This window comes from Schistocerca cancellata, chromosome 1 (genome assembly GCF_023864275.1).
Source record: "Schistocerca cancellata isolate TAMUIC-IGC-003103 chromosome 1, iqSchCanc2.1, whole genome shotgun sequence".
NCBI lineage: Eukaryota > Metazoa > Arthropoda > Insecta > Orthoptera > Acrididae > Schistocerca > Schistocerca cancellata.
In genome coordinates this window covers 349,254,088-349,281,731 of record NC_064626.1, presented here as the reverse complement: position 1 = coordinate 349,281,731, position 27,644 = coordinate 349,254,088, and the positions used below count along the sequence as shown (strand labels likewise).

The 27,644-nt window shown below is 39.8% G+C and overlaps 1 protein-coding gene across 1 annotated transcript in view; it reads right to left on the bottom strand.

Moving 5' to 3' along the window:
- LOC126173816 (oxysterol-binding protein-related protein 1-like) overlaps nucleotides 1-27,644 on the bottom strand; it is a 419,616-nt gene that overhangs the window by 97,656 nt on the left and 294,316 nt on the right. The window contains exon 14 of the mRNA XM_049920986.1: nucleotides 2,253-2,463. Coding sequence (XP_049776943.1) covers nucleotides 2,253-2,463 — 211 coding nt within the window. The remainder of the gene's footprint in view (nucleotides 1-2,252; nucleotides 2,464-27,644) is intronic.

Below are 27,644 nucleotides of genomic sequence, written 5' to 3'. Positions count from 1 at the left end.
ATTGATGTGGTCCAGAAACACGCTGCACAAGTAATTATTCCAAAATTAGCAAAGAAAACATTTTATGGAGGTGTAAAAAGCAATCTCCCTTCACACCTATGTTCATAAAATTGTTTTAATAACAATCATCTGTGCCTCTTGGACCTGCGAGGCAATGCTGACGAGTCTCTGCTACTACATATTGATATGAACCCTACTGCCACCTCATTACAGTCATAAAACTCATAATCAGATGTCTGAACAAGGAAATAGATGCTTCTTGCACCCCTATTCAATTGCCTACAATTTTCAATTCACTGGAGCCAAAAGTCTCATAATGATGCTTAAATGCAGGGAAGGGCATAGTTACATAAATAAAATTACCAGGTTAATGATACCATCAATAGAGTATTAAACAATAATCTTCTGTTTACTTGATTTTCAGCAGAAACTATGTTAGTGAAACTTCCTGGCAGATTAAAACTGTGTGCCGGACCGAGACTCAAACTCGGGACCGAGTGAAAATCTCATTCTAGAAACTATGTTATTTTTTGTCATCTTATAAAACAAACTTAGGCAAATCTTTCCATTTCCCAGAGACCTAGTCAGCTAGGGATCAGCTCTGCAAGCTACTAACATAGAGCTATTGCCAAAACAAGCCACACCCCTTGAAGAAACAAAATCCGAACCCTAACACCTTAACTATGCATCCTGCAGAACACAGAAAATGCCCAACTTCATCTGCTCATTTATGGAAATGACAGAAAAAAAAAATCTTGATGAAATCATGAGGATTTGAAATCCATTCCTCCAAAAAACTTGTTATTTCAGTACAAACAAAGTGTCCAAGAAGTCCCTCTATGCCTCTTGATTTTGCACAATTGGAGAACTAAGTACTGGTCTTATTAGTGTCTCTGCTTTGGTAAGGCTCCCTCATAAATTCACTCTGCCTGGCTGCAAGAAATGGACATTTGTTTAAAGCAGTGTACAAGACAGGTCACATAATGGAACTAAGAAAATGCAAGAGGGAATGTGTGCTGTTGTCATTCAATCAATATCCAAATGTAATATCTCATTCAAGAGTACTATTTTCTGATGAATGTATGATATACTGTGGTTCACTCAGGAGCACTGTGGTATACTCACCTAATAAAAATTACCGATAGGTGCAAGAACTGGAAAACAATGCACCTCACATTATGATACAGGCTGGGCTGTCACAACAGTACCTATTCAGACCTTCGTTTTATTTAACGGTAGGTGAATGGAAATTCTTATTTGGACATGCTGCAAAACATAGCTACAAGACAAGGGAACCACGGATCATGTTTGGTTACAACAGAGACTGCCTACACTATGCTTTTCTGTCCTCTCCTGGAGTGTTACTGCAAGGTATGGGATCGTTACCAAATATGATTGATGGAGGCCATCAAAGAAGTTCATAGACTGGCAGCTCATTTTATATTATTGCAATATAGGGGAGAGAATGTCATGGATAAGATGTGTGAGTTGGAGTGGTAATCATTAAAACAAAAGTGTTTCTCATTGTGACCAGACCTTTATATGAAATTTCAGCCACAATCTTTCTTCTCTGTGTGTGAACATATTTATTTGATTTACACCTAAATGGGGAGAAATAACCTCATAACAAAATAAGTGAAATCAGAGCTCACATGAAAAGATTTAGGTGCTTGTTTGTCCTACATACTGTTTGAGAGTGGAAGGACAGAGAAATAGTCTGAAACTTGTTCAATGAACCAACTGCCAAGCACATAAGTGTGGACTGCAGAGTAAATATGTAGGTGTAGACTAATTTATGGCAAACTTTGCTATGCAAGCAGGTAAATTCCTTAATGAACAATTTTGAGATCACAGCAATGGGTATGATTCAACATCATCTTCAGCTCTATTGAAATGGACATCATGAAGCCTGTATATTAGCAAGCTAGCTAATTCATCACAGGGACTAATCAAGTCCTTTGTGGATCAATGTTGATACAAGACTAATTAATGAAGAATTGTGCAAAAGTGTTGAGGAAGCCTTCCACAGGATAAATCCTGAGATGATCCACAAGATGTCAAGGAGGACATGGAGATGCACAGATCTCTGTTCAAGGTACTGAGTACACATACACATCTGCTGCAAAAAATACTTTTTTTTAAGTAATCCAATGTAAAATATATTTTCATCATCTAAGAATATGGGAACATCTCATGAGTGTGTGTGTGTGTGTGTGTGTGTGTGTGTTACATGGTTTTTTGGCGACTCTTACCTGCATACGAGAAACTGGATCAGTTGCCTCAGATGCCCGTTGTAGGAGGTGAGCATATTCCATATACTCAACCATCCGCTGCAAAAAGCTGAGAGGCTCGTTAAAAATCACTGGCATTGTTATCTTGCTTAGTTCTTTTCCAATGCAGTTCTTCAGCACAGACCACAATGAAAAATCATTTCGACTGAACATTGGGACAGGCAAACATTGTCTGTAAATAAAACAAACATATGTGTTAAATGGTGGACAATGAATTGCTGAAAAATAAAGTATTGACAGACATAGTTGTATAATGTGTATCTCAAAATGGTCATATGTTATGAAGGAGACACACTTCCTTTCCATATCATTCAGTGAAATAATTAACTTATTCTGCACTGTGCATAAAGTAGATGCCTGTGGTACAAACACATATCACACATGATCTAGCAGAAATTTTATCAGGTGTAATGAGAATGTAAAATATAAAAATATAAATGTAAGTATTGAATTCCTCCAGGCAGAAGGAATTTTGTGATGGGTTCAACTGCTAAATGCCACCTACCAAATACTGTTCTGAATGTGTTAACTGACCATTGTTTGTTAGTTTCTGTAAACATCTTCCATGTATTTTTTAAAAAAAATCTATTTCACTTCTTCTAAGTCCTGAAGCCACTTCCACTTTATGTCTGTTTCATTCTTAAGAATAGGAATAGCCACAAGTGGACAGATCCAGTAAGGTAGACAGTTGCAGAAAGCACTGTTATCTTGTAATTGGGGGGAAAAAAACTATTCAACACTCAGCACTATGCGGCTGGGAGTATTGTCGTGGTGGGAGAACCTATTCTTTGATTAACACAATGCAGACAACTTTCTCCTTACACAAGGAATTTAGCATTTGAAGACAGGTTGACGATGATGTTTGTGAGAGAAAGTCATGGTGGCCTATGTTCTTTACGTAAAAGAAATATACATTGTTTTTATCTTGGTTCTCACTTGTTTTGGTTTATTTAGTCTTGATGATGAAGCAGTTTTCCACTGGCTTGATTGCTGACTGGTTTTGGGGTCATACCTATAACACAATTTCTCATTATCTAAAATGTTTTTCTTTTTTAAGTGTGATGTTAGCATATTCTTCTGTCACATCCACAACTACAAAAATGCCAAACATTGGGACATCATTCACAAAAGCAAGCACTCTGACCTAACGAATTCTTCTGTGCAGATGGCAGTTTTTCAGCATACTTGAATCGCCATGTAGTAGAGGCACCTAGTAAGAGTTTCAATTGATTAACAACAGCTGTCATATGTACCACTGATGGTAAAAATTGTATGATTCAGATCAAGTAATTTTACTAACATTTTGTTCCCGAGACATGTCACAGTAGTAGAAGTGCTAAACCTTGTCTTTGTTGCAGTATCACTCCTTGTCTTCAAGAATCTTACCAAATCTCAAAGCCACAACAGCACTAATTATCTAACAGTATTTTCCATGCACCATTTGAATGAGTAATTGTTATGATGCAGAATGAGTCATTTTATATTCACATTACTCATTTGTGTGTAAATGTTGCTACAGGCTGACCACATGCTAGCAGTTTTCTTACTTTTTAATTTATTTTAATATGGTTGTGAATTAGTAATTTCTACACACACATTACAAAAATGGTTCTACAGAATAGAAGGAGTTGTCAAGGAGAAACCTTTTCAGCTTGTTTTCAAATTTAATGTTGCCATACTTTGGATAAGTGATCAAATTTTGGTGGTAGCACTGTGCACCACTTCTTGTGCTAAGGACAACCTTAAGGCAGATTAAAGTATGCCTTTTTTATTGTAACTGCATACATCACTGTCCTTTTGAATGACAGTTTGTTATTTGCAATAACCTCTGCAGCATAATGAATATACTGTGAAGTAGTAGTCAAACTGCCTAACAGCTTGAACAAATGTCTGCAAGATGAGTGTGGGTGGGCACCATGTATTACTCTTACAGCACATTTTTGAGCTAATAAGACTTTCCTTCTGGAAAATGAATTGTCCTGTAACATTATTCCATGTGAAATTTTTGAATGAAGATACACAAGACACATTAACTTACCAATTTCTCTCTCCCAAAGATTTGCAATGAACCAAAGTCTAAATGGGGTTGAACTAAGTTGTTTTAGCAGTTCCAAAATGCATTTTTTCCAGTTTAAATTCTCATCAATATGGACACCTAAGAATTTTGATGTTGCTGCAATGGGATATTATTCACAAATGCATCATCATCATCATCATCATCATCATCATCATCATCATTATCTCAAAAGGTTTCATAAATGATGTTAGTACTGAAACAGGTTGGTAATTATTTACATCTCTCCAGTTATCTTTCTTATAGAGAAGTTTAGTGATGGTATATTTTAATCTCTCTAGAAAAATACCCTGAGTTAGTGATGTATCACGTATTTCAGAAAAGAAGTACTTATTATATGGTAACATGCCTTCAGTATTCTGTCCAAAACACCACCAAATCCAGATGGGCTCTTATTTTTGAAAGATTTTTTTCCAATTTCAGAATGAGAAGTGGGAAGACATCCAGATGACTGAATTTCACATGGGTTGCTTTTTCAACTAATTCTTCGATTGTTCTCTTGAACTGCTTGTCCCTATAGTTTTACTATATTTGAGAAATAATTATTAAATATACCTGCTGTTTGTGACTGGTCATTTATAGCCCTTCCATTTAAATCAACAGTAACACTACTCAGTTCAGTGGCTTGTTGTTCTGTATCTCATTTCACTACATTAAATACAGATTTGAGTCTGTTGTCAGAATTATTGATTTCTGACATAATGTGGAAGTTCTTTGATTTTAATAACTTTTCTTAGTAATTTTGAGTAGTTTTTGCAGTGTGTGGCTACTGCAGGATCTTAAGTAGTTCTTGTGAACAGATATATTTCCCTTTTCCTTTCACAAGATACTTTAATCCCTCTAGTGATCCATTGGTTTTTACATTGGTGTATAATGCTCTTTCTGATTCATTTATGAGGAAAGCTATTTTCAAACAATGGTATTAATTTACCATGGAACAAATTAAATTTTATGTCAGCATTTAGTTCGTTTAATATTTCATCCTAGGCCATCTCTCGTAAACTATTCATAAACATTCTTGTGCAGGAGTCATTAATTATTCTAACAGATTTCCACTGAAGCGACGTTAAACCATAAGCACTACCTGAGGCACTACCTCCTTTTATTCTACCACACTGTCCAACATGAATATTTTCTTGCTTTGGACTTCGTCAAAGAAAACACTATCACAGTGCTACTGCCCGTATCCACGAATGTTGGGAAGTAAACTGGGATCACATTGTAGAACCAAATAAGGTTTTCTGATCATTTTTCTCCAATTACAATCAAATCTCAACTCTTTTTTAGTATTAATTCACAAGCACTCTCTTCTATGTACTGATCTCTATGAAATCTACTTGTTTCAATGCTTCTGAACTTGTGTTCTGTCTTAATACAATGTAAAAACACCTCCTTTTCCTGTATTACTTCTATATGCAATTCTTTACATTTAATTTCATGAACCCAGACATTATGAGGGAGTACCAAAACAAAAAAAAATAAAAATTTAAAAAAAAATATCGGAATAACATTGCCATGGAACAGTGCCATGGGTGGAGCTTGAGTAGTATGCACTTCTACCACTGGGCGTGTATAGCGCAACTCATTGCCAATTCTGTGCTACCGCCTGTGTTGTTGACCTGGCTTGTTGTGTTCATCTGCAGTGATTGTTTTTGCTAGCACTGTTTTGTTCTTTTTTCATTCTTTGTGAGGGCAAGTTTAAGTGAACAATGTGCAGATGTGAAATTTTGTTACTTACTCAGTAAAAATGCTGCTGAAACTGCTTTAACGTTGAAATCAGCTTACCAAGATGACACTATGGGAAAAGCTCTAGCACACGAGTGGTTTGCTTAATTTAAAAATGGCAGCATTTCAATTGATGACAAACTTCATTCTGGACATCCACCAACTGTCCGAATCGACGAAAATATTGAAAATATTCGATAGACACTTGATTAACTGTCAGAGATTAGTGGGTTATCTTGGAGCTCAGTTCAGTGAATTTTGATGGAAGATTTGGGAATGAAAAGAGTTGCTGCCAAATTTGTTCCTCGGGTTCTGACTGACAATCAAAAGGAACGTTAAGTTGAAACATGCTGTGCTTTGCAACAGCAGCTTGAAATTGATCCAGATTTTCTGCAAAGGTCATTACTGGTGATGAGTCATAGTGCTATAGTTACAACCCAGAAACAATGCAACAGTCAAGCTAATGGAAGACATCTAAAAAATGTTGTCAAGTCAAATCGAACATCAAAACAACGTCAATTTGCTTTTTTGATGCCAAGGGTGTAGCTCATTCACAGTTTGTTCCTCTAGGTCAGACCATCAATCAAGTTTTTTATTTGGAAGTTTTAAGAAGATTTCACAAAAGTGTTCATCAAGAAAGACAGGAGACTGGTCCTTCCACCACGACAATGCACCTGCACACCGTTCTTGGCTACAAATGGCGCAGTTCTGCTCCCCACGCATCTTACTTGCCCGACCTGCCTCCATGCGGCTTTTTCTTATTTCCAAACATGAAAAGTGGCATGAAAAAACACCTATTTGACAACACTGAAGAAGTCAAGAAAAAAATGAGGGAGGAGCTGTCAGCTATTTCTAAAGATGACAACAAAAAATGTTTTGAACGGGGAAGCACCAGTGAGGCAAATGTATTAGTTATAAGAGGGAGTATTGTGAAGGTGATAAGGTTGTTTTGTACACTATTTGAGAACATATAGTTTTTAAAAAAATTATTCGAGCTTTTTTTTTTGGGGGGGGGGGGGGGGGGGCGAGAGAGGTGTTCAGATAAACTTAATAAAAGATATCCCCCTGATACCAGTAACCACAGGGATCTTACTTTATGTGAGAAAGGCTCCCTGTATATTTTCTGCTAGAACCGCAGTCAGCCTATCTTTCCCTCTCTTATTCATGTGTAAGTTGTGTCTAGTACATCTTCATCTCCCAATTGTAGCAACAGGCACTGTACTCATATGAGATTTCATTTCGGTCAGCAGCAGCCTGCACATCACCGTATTCACAGAGCTGTATTAGCCCAGGACCATTCATTGCACTGCAGGACCTCCACAAAACTCACACTTAAGTGTGAAGTTGCAACTCCTATTCCAACTAGGTAAATTTTAGAAAGATTGAGACCCATGACTTAAGGAAATTGAACATAGAGAAAAAGCTCACATTTCAGGAGGGCCAGGTGTGTTAAGTACGTCACCAGCATCAAGCATGGAATTGGGAAGTGCAAATTATAGGTTAAAAAGCTTGGTTATTTATTGTATTAAGTTTCCATTGCATGAGCAGGAAAATCTTGAATTAATAAAAAAATAATTTGGAATCTCTTTGCCCAAACCTCTTTCTATTTTTAATTTCTCACTATTTTGATGAAGTGTAGTGGAAGGTGTAGCATTGATGTGGGGACTCCTCAGTACACTTTTTATAGGTTTGTAGGTACTGTGCCATCTATCACCTTCACAGATGAAGTCTGATGTCTACGATAATAATTTTGCTTTGTTTTCTTCACACTCTTATTTTTTTAAACCATTTCTCTTGCCAAATTATCACTCTACCATCACACATCCTCTTAAAGACAGTTCCAAATAGCTTTGTTTAATTTAGGATACACTATATTGTTCCTATTATCATGACTCTCTCCTTTTCTTTAATAGTTTTTTTTTTCATTAAAGATTCCTTTTTACCTGCAACATCTTTTGTTGTTTGCATAAGTACCTTTGTTTTTAAAAATGTCTTATCTTTATCAGTAGAATCCCTATTTTCTAAGATGCTGAACTTGTTGCTTAATAAGTTCAACTGTAAAGTCATATTCTTAAGTAAATTCTAACAATCTACATTTCTGATTTCCTGCTGGAAAAGTTAGCTCATTTTCCTAAAATTACACAATTTCCCAACATTAAAAAATCAGTAAATGAACAGCTTCTTTTCCTTTACAATGAAGCACATTTATAAGCTGCTTCTGATGCCAAAAACAGCCTACAAGGTGGTATCCAAAATTTTCGAGACTGGTGCTGCCACTGTTGAAAAACTTACCTTACACACCAGTCCCAGCGCCTCTGCCAATGATCAAATGTTTTCTGGAAGTCCTGTTCTTTGAGGGTGTTTATTGCCGCCAACGATGCTTCTTGAATCCTCTCTAGAGTGTCGGACCGATGGCCTTTCAACTTGAGTTTCAGTTTAGGAAAGAGCATGAAGTCGCAAGGTGCCAAATCTGGCGATTACGGTGGGTGGGGTACAACTGCTGTGTTGTTTTTGCTAAAAAGGTCCTGGTGAGCAAGGACATGTGACGGGGTGCATTGTCATGATGCAGCAGGCAGTTCCCTTGACAACAAAGTTCGGGCCGTCATGGCCAAACATTTTCACGGAGCCATTGCAAAATGTCACAGTAGTACACAGAATTCACTGTTTGGATGGGTGGGATGAATTCTTTGTGCACAGTCCCCTTGGTATCAAAGAAAATGATGATCATGCTCTTGACTTTGCTCTTCACCTGTCTCACTTCTTTGGGTCTCAGAGAGCCCGGGCTCTTCCACTGGGACGATTGTTGCTTTCACTCTGGGTCATAACCGTAAACCCAGCTCTTGTCGCCGATGATAACCCGTGACAAGAAGGTTGGATCATCAGCTGCAGTCGGACGAAGGCCTGCTGTTCTGTTCGCGGATCCATCGTAAAATCGCCACACACCAAACGCAGAGTATTGCAGAAATCACTGTGGACACGCAACACATCCTCCCCGCTGAATGCCACTCCGCACACTAACTCGTCAGATATGCAGCTCTCGCCACCTAGCGGTGCAAAGATCTAATACTCCTACTTTCCAGATGGCAGCACCAGTCTCGAAAATTTTGGATTCCACCTCCTATATGTCTTTTGATCTTCTAATGCTCCAACATTTTCAGGACACCTTTACTGATAAAATTGTGGCATTCTGAGGATATTGGAGCATTGTAATAAACCTGTATAAAAGATTAAAATTGTATGTGGTCAGGACTCTAAGCTAGACGCTTGCTTCACACGGAAGGTTTTTACCAAATAAAATATTCAAACACACCTCACAGATCACTCTTTCTGAAACCATGCTGTGATGGAATGAGAATGTTGTATTTGTCCAGATAACCAACTAATCTATTGTACATAAGCCTTTCCAGCAGTTTTGAGAAATGTAATATCAGTTAAACAGGCCTGTAGTTGTTGGGGTCATCCTTATCCCCTTTCTTGCACACTGGTGCCACCCTGCTTATCTTATGTTATTCTGGAAAAATTCCTTCTCTGAAAGAGCTGTTTGCTATGTCCAGCAGTGGTGAGAGTATTGGCTCACTTACTTGCTTTATTACCTGATTCGATATTTCATCATCACCAGCTGATTTCTTGGACTTGACTGTGTGGACAACAAAGGATATAGCCAATCACCTGATAATTTCACTGAAAATTTCTTCTGCTGGATAAGAATTATTTAATTCATTTATACAGCTACCTACAGTAGTCCTTACTGCACAAGAAACCTAAAATATTTATTTATTTTTGTATGCCTTGTTCTGGTATAACAATATTGAATTTAATTGATGAAAGGAGAAAATATAAAAATGCAGTAAATGAAGCAGGCAAAAAGGAATACAAATGTCTCAAAAATGATATCGACAGGAAGTGCAAAATGACTAAGCAGGGATGGCTAGAGGACAAATGTAAGGATGTAGAGGCTTGTCTCACTAGGGGTAAGATAGATACTGCCTACAGGAAAATTAAAGAGACCTTTGGAGAGAAGAGAACCACTTGCATGAATACCAAGAGCTCAGATGGCAACCCAGTTATAAGCAAAGAAGGGAAGGCAGAAAGGTGGAAGGAGTATATAGAGGGTTTATACAAGGGCGATGTACTTGAGGACAATATTATGGAAATGGAAGAGGATGTAGATGAAGACGAAATGGGAGATAAGATACTGCGTGAAGAGTTTGAGAGAGCACTGAAAGACCTGAGTCGAAACAACGCCCTGGGAGTAGACAACATTCCATTTGAACTACTGATGGCCTCGGGAGAGCCAGTCATGACAAAACTCTACCATCTGGTGAGCACGATGTATGAGACAGGCAAAATACCCTCAGACTTCAAGAAGAATATAATAATTCCAATCCCAAAGAAAGCAGGTGTTGACAGATGTGAAAATTACCGAACTATCAGTTTAATAAGTCACAGCTGCAAAATACTAACGCGAATTCTTTACAGACGAATGGAAAAACTGGTAGAAGCCGACCTCGGGGAAGATCAGTTTCGATTCCGTAGAAATGTTGGAACACGTGAGGCAATACTGACCTTACGATTTATCTTAGAAGAAAGATTAAGAAAAGGCAAACCTACGTTTCTAGCATTTGTAGACTTAGAGAAAGCTTTTGACAATGTTAACTGGAATACCCTCTTTCAAATTCTGAAGGTGGCAGGGGTAAAATACAGGGGGCGAAAGGCTATTTACAGTTTGTACAGAAACCAGATGGCAGTTATAAGAGTCGAGGGGCATGAAAGGGAAGCAGTGGTTGGGAAAGGAGTAAGACAGGGTTGTAGCCTCTCTCCGATGTTATTCAATCTGTATATTGAGCAAGCAGTAAAGGAAACAAAAGAAAAATTCGGAGTAGGTATTAAAATTCATGGAGAAGAAGTAAAAACTTTGAGGCTCGCCGATGACATTGTAATTCTGTCAGAGACAGCAAAGGACTTGGAAGAGCAGTTGAACGGAATGGACAGTGTCTTGAAAGGAGGATATAAGATGAACATCAACAAAAGTAAAACGATGATAATGGAATGTAGTCGAATTAAGTCGGGTGATGCTGAGGGAATTAGATTAGGAAATGAGACACTTAAAGTAGTAAAGGAGTTTTGCTATTTAGGGAGTAAAATAACCGATGATTGTCGAAGTAGAGAGGATATAAAATGTAGACTGGCAATGGCAAGGAAAGCGTTTCTCAAGAAGAGGAATTTGTTAACATCGAGTATAGATTTAAGTGTCAGGAAGTCGTTTCTGAAAGTATTTGTATGGATTGTAGCCATGTATGGAAGTGAAACATGGACGATAACTAGTTTGGACAAGAAGAGAATAGAAGCTTTCGAAATGTGGTGCTACAGAAGAATGCTGAAGATAAGGTGGGTAGATCACGTAACTAATGAGGAGGTATTGAATAGGATTGGGGAGAAGAGAAGTTTGTGGCACAACTTGACTAGAAGAAGGGATCGGTGGGTAGGACATGTTTTGAGGCATCAAGGGATCACAAATTTAGCATTGGAGGGCAGTGTGGAGGGTAAAAATCGTAGAGGGAGACCAAGAGATGACTACACTAAGCAGATTCAGAAGGATGTAGGTTGCAGTAGATACTGGGAGATGAAGAAGCTTGCACAGGATAGAGTAGCATGGAGAGCTGCATCAAACCAGTCTCAGGACTGAAGACTACAACAACTACAACAACAACAGTTCTGGTATCTGACTGCCATGAAATGTTGTTCATATTTTCTGAAATCTGTAGTTATTTTCTGTGATTGGTAACCACTGGTTAAACAAAGACTAAGAATTATTACCATCCAAACTACAGATTGAATGCAGATGATTCATAACTAAGTATACTAGGATACGAGATATAAAGATACATGAATTGAAATTTGCACACGCAATACATCTTTCAATAATTTCCTTTCAGCAGTTATAAGTCTTGTCTCTAATCCTAAAAAAGATTATGTAAATACCAACTTTACATTCCACAGAGTTTAGAAACTTGAGCCAAAGTAAAATATTTATCATGAATATGAAGAAGTTGCTAGGGTAGGATTTCTAAGAAATGAACTTTTATCTCTGCATCCTTCGAAAGTTATCTTGGAAGGTTTAATCAGTAGTTCAAAAACATGGGAATAACTTGAAATAAGGTTTAATAACAAAAGTCAGTATACAATGAGAGTCTTCGGGTGTCTCTAGCTCCACAAATCCCATAGTCCATACAGTAATGAACCTGAGTATCAGATTCTTAAAAATAAATGATTTTTTTTAAAATCTTTTACTAACCTGTAAGTCCTGGAGTGGAAGGTAAAACAGTGGGGAAAAAGAAGTTTGTTGCAAATACAAGCAATAAAAAATACATTATTAAAACATTAATTTTTTTGAAATAAAATATTACATACCTGTAACGCTTCTTCCTTTCTGCACTGCTCTCCTCTGAAGCCATATTGCCACTGAATCAACCACACCAGTCACTGTTATAATTCTATCACTTTCTTCCTGCCTCATTCGAGCTACACTTTTCTGAACCAAATTGTTTATAATCACTATAAGGCTTCCCAGCCTTTGAATACTATCAAACACGATGGGGAATGCAATACCACCTCATTGCAGCAACCATCCAGACTGCCTCATGGTTTCAACTCTGTTATGAAAGATGCAGAATTAGATATTTCTGTACTGCAACACATTTCACAATTTTCTGCAAATTCCTAAGTCATGTGCACAATGATACAAAAATGTGCCTGCAAGGAAGTGGGGTGAACAGGTGGTGTGTGCATGCACTTTTATGAAAATAAAATAGAAAGAAAACTACAGCAACGCAGAGAGAGAGTGTGAGTTTATGAAGCTAGACTGGTGACTGGCAGCTACAGTCAGAGATGGCAACACCGTTTGTAGAACAACACAGCGTATAAGATTTCATCACACATAGCAGAAGAAGAAAGGAAAATGGTAACCTTGCATAACAAATCTTAATGTGTAGAGTCACACTCTGTGAGTTGCACTTTTTGAATTGTGAAATGACTCACGAGACTCAAATTTGAATTTACAATTTTACAAAATGGAAGAAACAGTGCTTCAGGAATTACAAAACACACGACTTTTACAAGTCATATAATCAATCAGAGAAATTTTAATAGAATGTATACCGTTAAAAAAGATCTGAAATTATAAAAACACAAAAAAGTGAAGATAACTGCCTCCATCTGCTAATGGTATTGTTAGTCAGATTGTGTTATTATGTGAACTCAGGCTAGATGCATTATAAATGCATCCCTTTATAAATATTAAACTATATGACATGTAGTAGTAGTAGTAGTAGTAGTAGTAGTAGTATAATGGTGGTGGTGGTGGTGGTGGCTGTGGTGGGGGTGGTGGTGATCATTGTTCTATTCATCTGTGGATCACTTTTACAAGGATGTTGGACTAGTGTGTTTCCTTTCATAACACAATTTATCTTTGAAGTTTTTGTTCGTGGTTTTCTGCTGAAAATGTTGAATGCTATGCTAAGTGAGTGTCACCAACTGTCAATCAGAGGCAGCCTCATGAAAAAAAAAATAAAAGAGAACATGTATTAATCCTAGCGTACACCTTTCTATGCAAAGGAATGGAAGTGCTAATAATGCCTCGCAGTGAATGACAAAAGTTTGTCTTCACAAAGGCTAGCAATGTCCACTCAATATCAGGAATGAAGTACAAGTTTGTAATTTAACAGAAGGAATGCATTTGTAACCAGGAAATTAGAAAACAGGTTACTTTTTAAGACGCCTACAGTGAATCTGAGAAATTTTAATACACAATAGTGACATATTTTTGTATGGACTTACTCCAACAGCTAAGTTATTTTTTCACACTGGAATTCACTTTAAATTTATCCAAATCCCAAGTCACCTTCCAGCATGTTGACATCTGTCTGACACTTAAATCCAAACATCAAACAAAGTAATACCACCCAAAAAGCAGTAACATCTCCATTTCAAATACTGCCACCCTATCCAAGTCAAATGCTCTTTTTCCTTCAGGCTAGATATCTATGGGCATTGTTTCAGCTCAATCATCATCAGTTACCATTTTCAGGTTTTCCTCTCCCACTACTACTCTATTGACCTTATCTGCAAACAGATCTCCCAGGAAGTCTTCTTTACTATTATTCTAACCAATTCATTTCCCACTTCCAAAACAGACAACAACATCCTCCTCAGTGCGCAACACTACCAAGATTTCTTTGCTGAGCAATAATTTCTTATATCAAGTCCTGTGATGAGATCCTTTTCCTTGATAACCTTCCTGCATTACTCCCTGTCAGCTTCAGACAACCTCCTAAACATCTAAAATTGCACTTCTGACTAACAGACAGAAAAGCTATTGCAGCTAAACTGCATGGCCATTTTCATGACTGATAAATCTTCCATTAGAGAACTAGAGTATCATGTCACTGTTCTAGGGACATTAGGATGAGTTCACAATGAAGTTTATTGAATATGAGTAAAACTCTAAGAGGTATAGTACACTGCATTCAGAAACACAGTTGTATATGTCATGTAGTTTAAGAATTATGACTGATTCAGTTAGTAATGAGGCTTTTGAGACAAACTGTATCAATTTACACTTGAATGTTATGAATTCAGATAGTACACACTTTCAAGAATTCCATTCTCTTAATTAATAATGTCAGTCAATAAAATATTTTTAAGAATGACTGTCCAAAGTTGAATCAGCTACAGATCCATAATTCTCTGCAGGGACTGGATCAACTCATTCTTCAACCTATGCATTTCCCTATTTTGAGTAACATGTCCATACAATAAAAGAGCTGTAGAATGACTCCTCACTCAAAATTCAAAATAGACAGTTATACCTCTGTCACAACTAGATCATCCCCAGGGAATGTAATTGACTTCTCAGGTGAATGATATAAATTCCACAGTGAAACAAAAGTAGTTATCACCTAATAGTTAGTGTGAGCACAACTGGTTTGTCTCATATCATGTTAGGGGCAGTAAACTATTCTCTTATCCTGATAAATTTACTGCTTTAAAATATAGCTGAATCAGGACATGTGATGCGATACAAAAATCAGACCACAGTTTGGGAAGAACAAATATCTACCTACAACTATCAGAAGACATCAGTCATTTTAACATTTCTTTAGCCATGTATCGTGCCAACTGAATGCTGATAATCTTACAGGAGACTCAAACGTAAGAAACAGGACAAGAATAAGAGAACTGTTCAAAGGTTAGCTACTGGCCAGCCTTCTACAGACATCCAGGATCTGTCATCCTAGCTGAGATATCAACCACTGAGGTAAGGTGGCAAAGTGTTAAGACAATGGAGAATGGTGATTCAAATGATCACCCACAGATATGGAGCTTCTGTGATTTCATTTAAGGCAAACACTTAGATGATTGCCTTGAAAGTTTCCATCAGAACTTGTGCTCTGTCTGTAGCATCCATTTCATCAACAGAACATTAAACTCTAATCTTCCCTCCCTCAATTTGCCTGTATATTCAAGAGAAGGAAGTTTGCAAGTATAGTTTGGGGCAAGGGAACGTTGATGATGTTAGCTCGATCCTGAAAAGGGGCTGGGGAAACATGATATATCTCAGAATCCTCTTTAAAATGTACTGGACTGAAGTGAGTTGCGAGCTGTTTCAAATGGTTCAAATGGCTCTGAGCACTATGGGACGTAACAGCTGTGGTCATCAGTCCCCTAGAACTTAGAACTACTTAAACCTAACTAACCTAAGGACATCACACACATCCATGCCCGAGGCAGGATTCGAACCTGCGACCGTAGCAGTCGTGCGGTTCCGGACTGCGCGCCTAGAACCGCTAGACCACCGCGGCCGGCGCGAGCTGTTTAAAACACGAATCTAGGATATATTATTTATCATTGCAGTATGTTATTTTTGATGATATTTATTGATATGTGGTTCGGAAGTTCATGGGTAAGTGCAAGATTACAATCCCAAAGGTTTGGTGTTCTATGCTTAGTTTGTCCTGGGACTATTACTGCCACTTATCTTCTATGTCATCCCTGGCAACCATTTATGTATGTGAAAAATGATGTATTTCGCCATAGTTCACTGTCCATGTTAAACTGTAGGTCCCCCTATAACTGGCCGGATAAGCCAATTTAAACATCACAGGATGGCAAAGGCTTATCACCTCCCTTAGGATCATGCCTAGTAAAGCACTGTGATGGTCAAGCCAACCTTTAGGTTGATGGCAGCTTCACCTTGTAACTCATCTACACTTTCACTTCAAATTCTACCAAATCCATGTGAAATGTCTAATTCCCAGAGAAAACAAGAAAGTGTGACCACAACCATAGGTATCCACACTTGTCCCCCCCTCCCCTCCTCCAACCCCCACCCACCCACCACTCTTGGAATTTGGAGTACAGAGTTTTATTCATATACTGATTGGATAACTGTCAGATCTCTGGAATGTAATAAATTTTTTGTATCACCAACAAAATTTTGGTATTGTGGCAACAGTCCCCCATTTACATACTCATAGAGCCAGTCTCTAGATATGTGTTTACAGTCATAGTGTTTAGAAAAATACTGATAATGGTGAGTGCACACTTTGATTTTATATTGTGCAAATAATGATGTTGTCAAATTTGCTAGAATTTGTCGGTATTACAGTTCTTAAATTAATTGCATGACAACACATGTCCATTTAAAATATTAGAATGAATGGATTTTAAATATTATGTTATTCTGAATTGCAGTTTCTTAGACGTTATGTTATAGCAATGTACTAAGCACTGATATAAAGAAATTATTAATATTACATTAAAACATTTTATATACTTTGCTGTGACTTTTATTAAAACTGTAGGTATCTATAGGGTGTTTAGACTGGTTTATAGTGGAGTGAATGAAAGTTAATACAAGCAAACCAGCATTACTTCGATGAATCTTTGATGCATGCAGAACATATTGATTGCCATTCACTTGGGCCTTTTCACCAGAGGGAATGGAAGAGAAAATAAGATAATGAGCATAGCATACAAACACTACATTATAGTTTTTGGAGCTAATAATCATCACGGTGTACAGTCAGAGCCATGATCAGAGCCATACTGAGGGGGTGGTGAGATGGGTCGCCCTGTCAATGGTGCAGGCATAGACGGAGCATAAAAACTGACCAGGGCAAAAAAACAGACTGTTTCAGAATTAGATGGGAGAGGTACGTGGGTTCTTTACCCCAATGGTCCTATCTTCTGCCCATAAAAATAACTTTTTCCCTCAGCCTCTGGCCAGAAAATATATGGTGGTGTAACAGTATCATTTTGTCCAATAAGAATCATTAAGAAATGACTACTATTGCACAGATGTCCAATAGCTAATACGCTTCATGTGGCAACAGTGCCCTTAATTCACACAGCTGTCACTTACACAGCTCACTCATGTTCATCAATGAAGTTCTCACTGAAACTTTGCTATGGTATTGTAGAGTATCGAAGGTCTCAGTTCACATCAGAGAGAATTATCAGTTGTTGATGCTTGTTCACTTGCACACTCAGATGTAAACCAGGCTTCAGAAGTGGGGGTGAGGGCAAGTTATAATTTGGGGATATGGGAGACAGTTACAAACTAACCCCCCACCCTCCAATCCACACACATTTTTATCCTTATCACTGGGAACTTACTGAAATTACAGATTGCTTGCATATGCCATACAAATGCTTTAATGAAGAGAATAGCTAATTAGGGTGATCTCATTGGTAATTTTCCCCTATTGCAAGAAATTATGGATTGGAAAGATTCTTTCAATGAGTGTATAAGGGACAGTCAAGTAAAAATGAGATATATGAAAAAAAAAGAAAGTTAGTGAACTGTTTACTGTTTCAAAAGTAATCACTATAATTTTTAATATGTCTATTCCACTGTGTGGTGGTGGTGGTGATTAGTGTTTAACGTCCCGTCGACAACAAGGTCATTAGAGACGGAGCACAAGCTCGGGTGAGGGAAGGATGGGGAAGGAAATCGGCCGTGCCCTTTCAAAGGAACCATCCCGGCATTTGCCTGAAGCGATTTAGGGAAATCACGGAAAACCTAAATCAGGATGGCCGGAGACGGGATTGAACCGTCGTCCTCTCGAATGCGAGTCCAGTGTGCTAACCACTGCGCCACCTCGCTCGGTATTCCACTGCGTGACAAGGCACTAATTACAAAATGAAATTTACACTCTGCAGCGAAGTGTTCACTGATATGAAACTTCTTGGCAGATTAAAACTGTGTGTCAGACTGAGACTCGAACTTGGGAACTCTGCCCTTCATGGGCTGGAAGAAAGGATATTGCAGAGACATGGGTTAGCCACCACCAGGGGGATATTTCCAGAATGAAATTTTCACTCTGCAGTGGAGTGTGTGCTGATATGAAACTTCTTGGCAGATTAAAACTGTGTGCCGGACCGAGACTCAAACTCGGGATCTTTGCCTTTCGTGGGCAAGTGCTCTACCAACTGAGCTACCCAAGCACAACTCATGCCCCATCATCAAGGCACTCATTGCCTTCATAGAAAATTGTTTACGGTTTCCTACCAAACCATGATTGTACCCATGAGACTGTATGGAGGATGCGTAAGGGCTTCCCAGTGAAACTTCTGCAGCACAATAGAAACAACCTTGGCAACATGAGGGCAGGCATTATCATGCAACAGACTGATGCCATCCGTCAATGTTCCTGGGCAGTTGGACTTGACACACTTAAATTTTGCTAAGTGTTCACATGGACACCCTCCATACAGTGCCAGTCTCTCCACGCACGTTCCATATATTTGGAGCCTTGAAGAAAGACATTCATGGTTGTTGATTTGTTTCAGACAAAGAGATCCCCATTTGGGTACAATCATGGTTCTTAAGACAACCGAAAACATTTTTCCATGAATGTACTGACCATCATATCTCACAATGCGATAAATTTTATTAACAGTTATGATGATTACTTTTGAAATAATAAACAGTTTACTTATTTGTCCATCTGTCTCATTTTCATTTGATTGCCGCTTATATGTAGCATTATTCATCATAAGTTTTCTGCATTCTTTGTAATTCTCATTTTCTCTGTAACATTGTAGGATTAAAAATCCTTACAGGGATCATCAATCATGTTGGCACTTGATAAATTGATGTTCAAATCTAGATCACAATTTGTTGACTGATTTTGCACAATTTAGCACATTTCTGCTAATGTTATCATCAGATAAGCAATAAATATGGCAGATATGGTGTATCATATAATGATTAGTAATTTTATGTACCATCAATAAATGAAAAAGACTTATTGATGCTAGGTTGAAACACTTATTCGAACAAGATACATTATATCTATTATATTCATTTCTGACTTTTAAAACAGGGTTAGCTGAGAGGCATTAACTGTATGAAGAGAGTGAATCAATGGTCATCCAGACTGAGTATAGATTATAAGTCTTCAATGTAGGTGAACATTATCTGCAATACTCAAACTGTATAATGTGGTGCAGTGATGAAAGTCCTTTTGTCACTTTAGAAAAGAGCAGAATTCAAGTTTCATCAAGCCATACAGGTTTTGGTCTCCCAAGGTCTCCCTGAATCGATTAATGCAAATATCATCCAAGATGGTTTCTTGAAACAGGAGACAATTGATTTCCTTCTCCAGTGTTGTTCAGTCCAACCTTAGACTCTGTCTATACTGATCTCTTCGTAGACAGGACATTTAACCTCAAGCTTCCTTGTTTCCTTGTTAGTATGCAGAGTCAATTACAACAGACACGGAAGTAAGCCAATCTGAAAGTGTGTCAGTTGGCTCCTGGTGAGTCTGCACAGTGTCTGGGACCAAGCTCTCTGCCTTGCTGTTGACATGTGAGTGGTGAAGGATGGATGCAACAAATAAGAGATATCCACACGTTCCAAATTGGGATATGGTAAATTTTGGCAGGAAAGGAGTTCTATGAAGTTTTGATTAAGTTCTTAGGCAAATTTACAGACACTTGCAGTGTTATCTTTCTGGAAAGTCCTGTATTCCAGGTACCATTCATGGGCATATTGGTCAAAAGCACCTTCCTTGTGGATTAAGTTACTAAAGAACATCACAATAGAATTACTAAAGACAAAAAGGCATGTGTTTCTAAAAAGTCTGCTAAGTTTTCATTCCAAATGTTTGCTCTCTGATACATCGATGTCCATCCCTCCTATGATGCAGAAAATGTGGATCGTTGGAGAAGATCACTTGCTACCAATCAACAGTAGCCCAGCTTTGATTATGTTGAGCAATGTTAAATCATTCAATTAGTACAGTATCGTTTACATTGGTGCAGATACCATACATTTTCTTCAGAGTCCCATATGATACAAATTTCAATGAACTCTTTTGATATTTATGATTCTGGTGGAATATCTGTTTATAAGCAGTTTTCCTCAGTGCTGCACTCATGATCCACTTTTGATACAGATCAATATCAACAAGCTATGTTACTCCATAATTTCACAAATACTGTCTCCCCCCCTCCACTGCCATCATGCCTCTTGATGCTATTCAGATACATTGATTCCTTTAATTATGAAAGCATTGACTTAAATGTGTATAGAGAGTGTCAGTTCCTGTATATATTTATATTTAAATTCATATACAGACTCTGTAAGCCACTACATAGTGCAGAGCTGAAGGTACTTCATAACAATATTAGCAATCTTCTCTCATGTCCCAATCACATATTGCAAAAACAAAAATACATGACAGTATGTCTTGTGCACTATCTAATATCCCTGGATCTCATGAAGCCTGTGCCAGATATATCAGGGTGGCAGCAGAAATATCACATAGGTTCCTCGAATACGGGTTTCCTAAGTGTATCCAACAGGATTTTTGCAAAAACAAGATTGCTTTTCTTCCAACAATTCCTAATGAAGATCCCCAGGCAAACTCAGACTTCCGTATGGAGAGCACCGATCTCTCATGATCCTAGCAGCATGCCTCTAAATTAGTTCAATGTCTGCTGTCATCCTCCATTGTTGAAGATTCCAGAGGCTGGAGAATTGTTATAGAGCTAGTCACATTAGCTCCTTGTATGCGATTTGCTTAACAGATTCACGACAATTTCCCAGACTCCTTCCAACCTATCTCCACCATTCCAAAACCGCAGCCTCAGTCGGTAAAGTCAAGGCAACGGTCTTCTGGGTCTCTGAAAGGTTTATTCTGTTCGATGTCCTCCCTCATGGTGCAACGATCACCTACGAAGTGTGTTGTGTTACCTTCAGGAAATTGAAGAAACGACTTCAGCGTGTTTGTCGCCACAAAAAATGCAAGGAATTTCTCATTTATGAGAACACAAGACCTCACACAAGTCTGCACACCCAAGAGGTGCTCACTAAACTTCACTGGATTGTTATCCCACACCTAACCTACAACCCTGACCTATAACCTACCGCCTGTTTGGCCCAACGAAGGATGCACTCCAAAGGAAGCAATAATGGCGAGGTTACTGATCCAGCAAGACCAGTAGAGTGGTACCATACGGGCGTACAGTCCCCACCCAGTAAGGTGGGTTGAGGCTGTCTGTCGCATTGAACAGATATTATGTGGAAAAATATGATTTTGTAGCCAAAAGAATGGGAAATAATATGGTGGTTTGGAGTCCTGATTAAAACTAGTGCTTTCAGAAAGAAATTGTCGCATTAGTTACTGAACGCTCCTCGAAAATATTTCATTACGCTAGGTGCAAATTTTGGCCAAACTTTTCAGCATTGCCTTTCCTTTGGCCAAAGAAAGATATTTTCCTGTGAACAACAGCATTCTCAGCAAACAGGCTCATATTTCCCCTCACTCTGCCTGACAAATCATTTACATATAATGAGTATGTTGTTGTCCCTATTATGCTTCATCAAGGAACATACAATGTTACTTTCATTTCTATATTAAAGGATAACGCATTATTTTTTATTAGTCAAAAAAGTATCGAGACATTAGCATGTCTGTGAAGATACCGTGTATGTTGATATATTGATTATTAGTCAGCAAAGTGGTACAGTGCCGAAAGGTTATCGCAAATCTAGGAATCTACCTGTGCACCTACATCCACTGTTAGCATGACGCCATGTGTGAATTAAGTGTTGCGATCTCCACTTCAAAAATTCCAGTAACATCTCTGACACACCCAGCAGTCATCATGTAACTGACACCATTCTTCATCTGTAGCACTGATCTTTTTCTCTACTGAAAATAAGCTCACAAGAGGATGATATTTTGTCCAAACTCGCAGGCATGGAAATACTGAAGTACCTGTCTGATAGCTTTCGACCACTTCAGATCAGTGCATTTCGTCTTTATGTCTGTTGTCTTCAGTTTCAGCACAAGACAACAGATTTGTTGGAAGGCTTGGCTACTTCCATCGACTTTATCTTTGGCCTGAGCTTCCTAGGATTTTCAGATTCATCAGTTTACATTATGGGGCCTACATCACGAGCAACGCGCTGCAGACCATCACATCTATGAGGGGTTCTTAGCAATAAGCCCCTCATTGTAGTGAGGACTCACTCTGGAAAGTAGGAAGGAATATTAGGTCTTAACATCTCGTTGACAACAATGACTTTAAAGACTGAGTACATGCTTGGAATTGATAAGAATAGATCAAAAAACTTGTGGTTCATGTCTAAGGAAACATCTCAGCAATCCCCTTAAAGTTATTTAAGGAAAAGAAGAAAACTCGTAAATTGAGGGTAGGGCGAGGATTTCAACCCGATTCCTCCAGAGTACAAGTCCAGTCCCTAAAAATCTGCATTACCTTGCTCGGTGGCTCGCTCTGGTATCTCCAATTAGAAATATTTTGTAAACTCTGTTTTCTTTGATCTATCGTTTTATAACCGTTTTACTGGCAATGCCTGCCAATATAAACTCAAAGATTTTCGAAGGGAATTACTGCAACTGGATTGAAATGTTTTCACATGCTTAAGCTCCAAACTGCAATTCTGCAAACTTGTTGGGTCTAGGCAACGATATTCTTTCATTTTTTCTCCATCAGGTGTAGCATGTACTACACGGAACGATTTATATTACTAGTTATCTTTGTTTTCATTTCCTCTGAATAAGTAATAGGCAAGCAAAATACGTCCGAAAAGAGACCGTGTGCATCTGCAATGCAACACGCTGTAGTCTCAGTGCCATTACTGGAACGCAAGCGGACACACGCAACCAAAAATCACACGTATGCGAAGCGAATGCCGATCACCGAGGGAAGAAATAAAATTTGGACTTCAGTGTTGTCAACAATGAAGTAGTTGAAAATGGAGAGTTGGAAGTTGGAGCTGGAAGTTACAAAATCACTGGAGCCGTAATCCTCTTGGGTCTTTGTCATGTAACAATGGAAATGTATTCACATCATACGGAAAAATATACATTGCTGGCCATTAGAACTGTGACATCAGGAAGAATAACAAATAAGAAATATTACTTATTGCCGGCCTCTCAGCATCCCATGACCTGATGTTTTCAAAGCTTGTGATATTTGGAAAACACGGTGGCCACAGCAACAGCCAAACATTTTGTATCAAGGTAGGTGAAATCAGCTGAACAACATGCAATCTTGTGTTATGTTGTCGGAAGATGACACGGCGAAGATCTCAAGATAGGCGCGTGTGCCCTACCTCTAACACGTCAGGAACATAAAGCCTACCGCCCAAATTACCAGCTATGCAAACCAGAGGTGATCATGTTGTGTATTCAGAGGCACTCCATACCATCATCTACATCTACATTTATACTCCGCAAGCCACCCAACGGTGTGTGGCGGAGGGCACTTTACGTGCCACTGTCATTACCACCCTTTCCTGTTCCAGTCGTGTGTGGTTCACGGGAAGAACGACCGCCGGAAAGCCTCCGTGCGCGCTCGAATTTCTCTAATTTTACATTCGTGATCTCCTCGGGAGGTATAAGTAGGGGGAAGCAATATATTCGATACCTCATCCAGAAAAGCACCCTCTCGAAACCTGGACAGCAAGCTACACCGCTATGCAGAGCGCCTATCTTGCAGAGTCTGCCACTTGAGTTTGCTAAACATCTCCGTAACGCTATCACTCTTACCAAATAACCCTGTGACGAAACATGCCGCTCTTCTTTGGATCTTCTCTATCTCCTCCGTCAACCCAACCTGGTACGGATCCTACACTGATGAGCAATACTCAAGTATAGGTCGAACGAGTGTTTTGTAAGCCACCTCCTTTGTTGATGGACTACATTTTCGAAGGAATCTCCCAATGAATCTCAACCTGGTACCCGCCTTACCAACAATTAATTTTATATGATCATTCCACTTCAAATCGTTCCACACGCATACTCGCAGATATTTTACAGAAGTAACTGCTACCAGTGTTTGTTCGGCTATCATATAGTCATACAATAAAGGCTCCTTCTTTCTATGTATTCGCAATACATTACATTTGTCTATGTTAAGGGTCAGTTGCCACTCCCTGCACCAAGTGCCTATCCGCTGCAGATCTTCCTACATTTCGCTGCAATTTTCTAATGCTGCAACTTCTCTGTATACTACAGCATCATCCGCGAAAAGCCGCATGGAACTTCCGACACTATCTACTAGGTCATTTATATACACTCCTGGAAATGGAAAAAAGAACACATTGACACCGGTGTGTCAGACCCACCATACTTGCTCCGGACACTGCGAGAGGGCTGTACAAGCAATGATCACACGCACGGCACAGCGGACACACCAGGAACCGCGGTGTTGGCCGTCGAATGGCGCGAACCGCGGTGTTGGCCGTCGAATGGCGCTAGCTGCGCAGCATTTGTGCACCGCCGCCGTCAGTGTCAGCCAGTTTGCCGTGGCATACGGAGCTCCATCGCAGTCTTTAACACTGGTAGCATGCCGCGACAGCGTGGACGTGAACCGTATGTGCAGTTGACGGACTTTGAGCGAGGGCGTATAGTGGGCATGCGGGAGGCCGGGTGGACGTACCGCCGAATTGCTCAACACGTGGGGCGTGAGGTCTCCACAGTACATCGATGTTGTCGCCAGTGGTCGGCGGAAGGTGCACGTGCCCGTCGACCTGGGATCGGACCGCAGCGACGCACGGATGCACGCCAAGACCGTAGGATCCTACGCAGTGCCGTAGGGGACCGCACCGCCACTTCCCAGCAAATTAGGGACACTGTTGCTCCTGGGGTATCGGCGAGGACCATTCGCAACCGTCTCCATGAAGCTGGGCTACGGTCCCGCACACCGTTAGGCCGTCTTCCGCTCACGCCCCAACATCGTGCAGCCCGCCTCCAGTGGTGTCGCGACAGGCGTGAATGGAGGGACGAATGGAGACGTGTCGTCTTCAGCGATGAGAGTCGCTTCTGCCTTGGTGCCAATGATGGTCGTATGCGTGTTTGGCGCCGTGCAGGTGAGCGCCACAATCAGGACTGCATACGACCGAGGCACACAGGGCCAACACCCGGCATCATGGTGTGGGGAGCGATCTCCTACACTGGCCGTACACCACTGGTGATCGTCGAGGGGACACTGAATAGTGCACGGTACATCCAAACCGTCATCGAACCCATCGTTCTACCATTCCTAGACCGGCAAGGGAACTTGCTGTTCCAACAGGACAATGCACGTCCGCATGTATCCCGTGCCACCCAACGTGCTCTAGAAGGTGTAAGTCAACTACCCTGGCCAGCAAGATCTCCGGATCTGTCCCCCATTGAGCATGTTTGGGACTGGATGAAGCGTCGTCTCACGCGGTCTGCACGTCCAGCACGAACGCTGGTCCAACTGAGGCGCCAGGTGGAAATGGCATGGCAAGCCGTTCCACAGGACTACATCCAGCATCTCTACGATCGTCTCCATGGGAGAATAGCAGTCTGCATTGCTGCGAAAGGTGGATATACACTGTACTAGTGCCGACATTGTGCATGCTCTGTTGCCTGTGTCTATGTCCTGTGGTTCTGTCAGTGTGATCATGTGATGTATCTGACCCCAGGAATGTGTCAATAAAGTTTCCCCTTCCTGGGACAATGAATTCACGGTGTTCTTATTTCAATTACCAGGAGTGTATATTGTGAAAAGCAATGGTCCCATAACACTCCCCTGTGGCACTCCCGAGGTTACTTTAACGTCTGTAGACGTCTCTCCATTGAGAACAACATGCTGTGTTCTGTTTGCTAAAAACTCTTCAATCCAGCCACACAGCTGGTCTGATATTCCGTAGGCTCTTAACGTTGTTTATCAGGCGAAAGTACGGAACTGTATCGAACGCCTTTCGGAAGTCAAGGAAAATGGCATCTACCTGGGAGCCTGTATCTAATATTTTCTGGGTCTCATGAACAAATAAAGCGAGTTCGGTCTCACACGATCGCTGTTTCCGGAATCCATGTTGATTCCTACAGAGTAGATTCTGGGTTTCCAGAAATGACATGATACGCGAGCAAAACTCATGTTCTAAAGTTCTACAACAGATCGATGTCAGAGATACAAGCCTATAGTTTTGCGCATCTGCTCGACGACCCTTCTTGAAAACTGGAACTACCTGTGCGCTTTTCCAATCATTTGGAACCTTCCGTTCCTCTAGAGGCTTGCAGTACACGGCTGTTAGAAGGGGGCAAGTTCTTTCGTGTACTCTGTGTAGAATCGAATTGGTATCCTGTCAAGTCCAGTGGACTTTCCTCTGTTGAGTGATTTCAGTTGCTTTTCTATTCCTTGGACACTTATTTCAATGTCAGTCATTTTTTCGTCCGTGCGAGGATTTAGAGAAGGAACTGCAGTGCGGTATTCCTCTGTGAAACAGCTTTGGAAAAAGGTGTTTAGTATTTCAGCTTTACGTGTGTCATCCTCTGTTTCAATGCCATTATCATCCCAGAGTGTCTGGATATGCTGTTTCGATCCACTTACTGATTTAATGTAAGACCAGAACTAACTAGGATTTTCTGTCAAGTCAGTACATAGAATTTTACTTTCGAACTCACTGAACGCTTCACGCATAGCACGCCTTCCGCTAACTTTGACATCGTTTAGCTTCTGTTTGCCTGAGAGTTTTTGACTGCGTTTAAATTTGCAGTGAAGCTCTCTGCTTTCGCAGTAGTTTCCTAACCTTGTTGTTGAACCACGGTGGGTTTTTCCCGTCCCTCTCAGTTTTACTCGGCACGTACCTGTCTAAAACGCATTTTACGATTGCCTTGAACTTTTTCCATGAATACTCAACATTGTCAGTATCGGAACAGAAATTTTCGTTTTGATCTGTTAGGTAGTCTGATATCTGCCTCCTATTACTCTTGCTGAACAGATAAACCTTTCTCCCTTTCTTTATATTCCTATTTACGTCCATATTCAGGGATGCTGCAACGGCCTTATAATCACTTATTCCCTGTTTTGCGCTTACAGAGTCGAATAGTTCGGGTCTGTTTGTTGTCAGTAGGTCCAAGATGTTATCTCCACGAGTCGGTTCTCCGTTTAATTGCTCGAGGTAATTTTCGGATAGTGCACTCAGTATAATGTCACTTGATGCTCTGTCCCTACCACCCGTCCTAAACATCTGAGTGTCCCAGTCT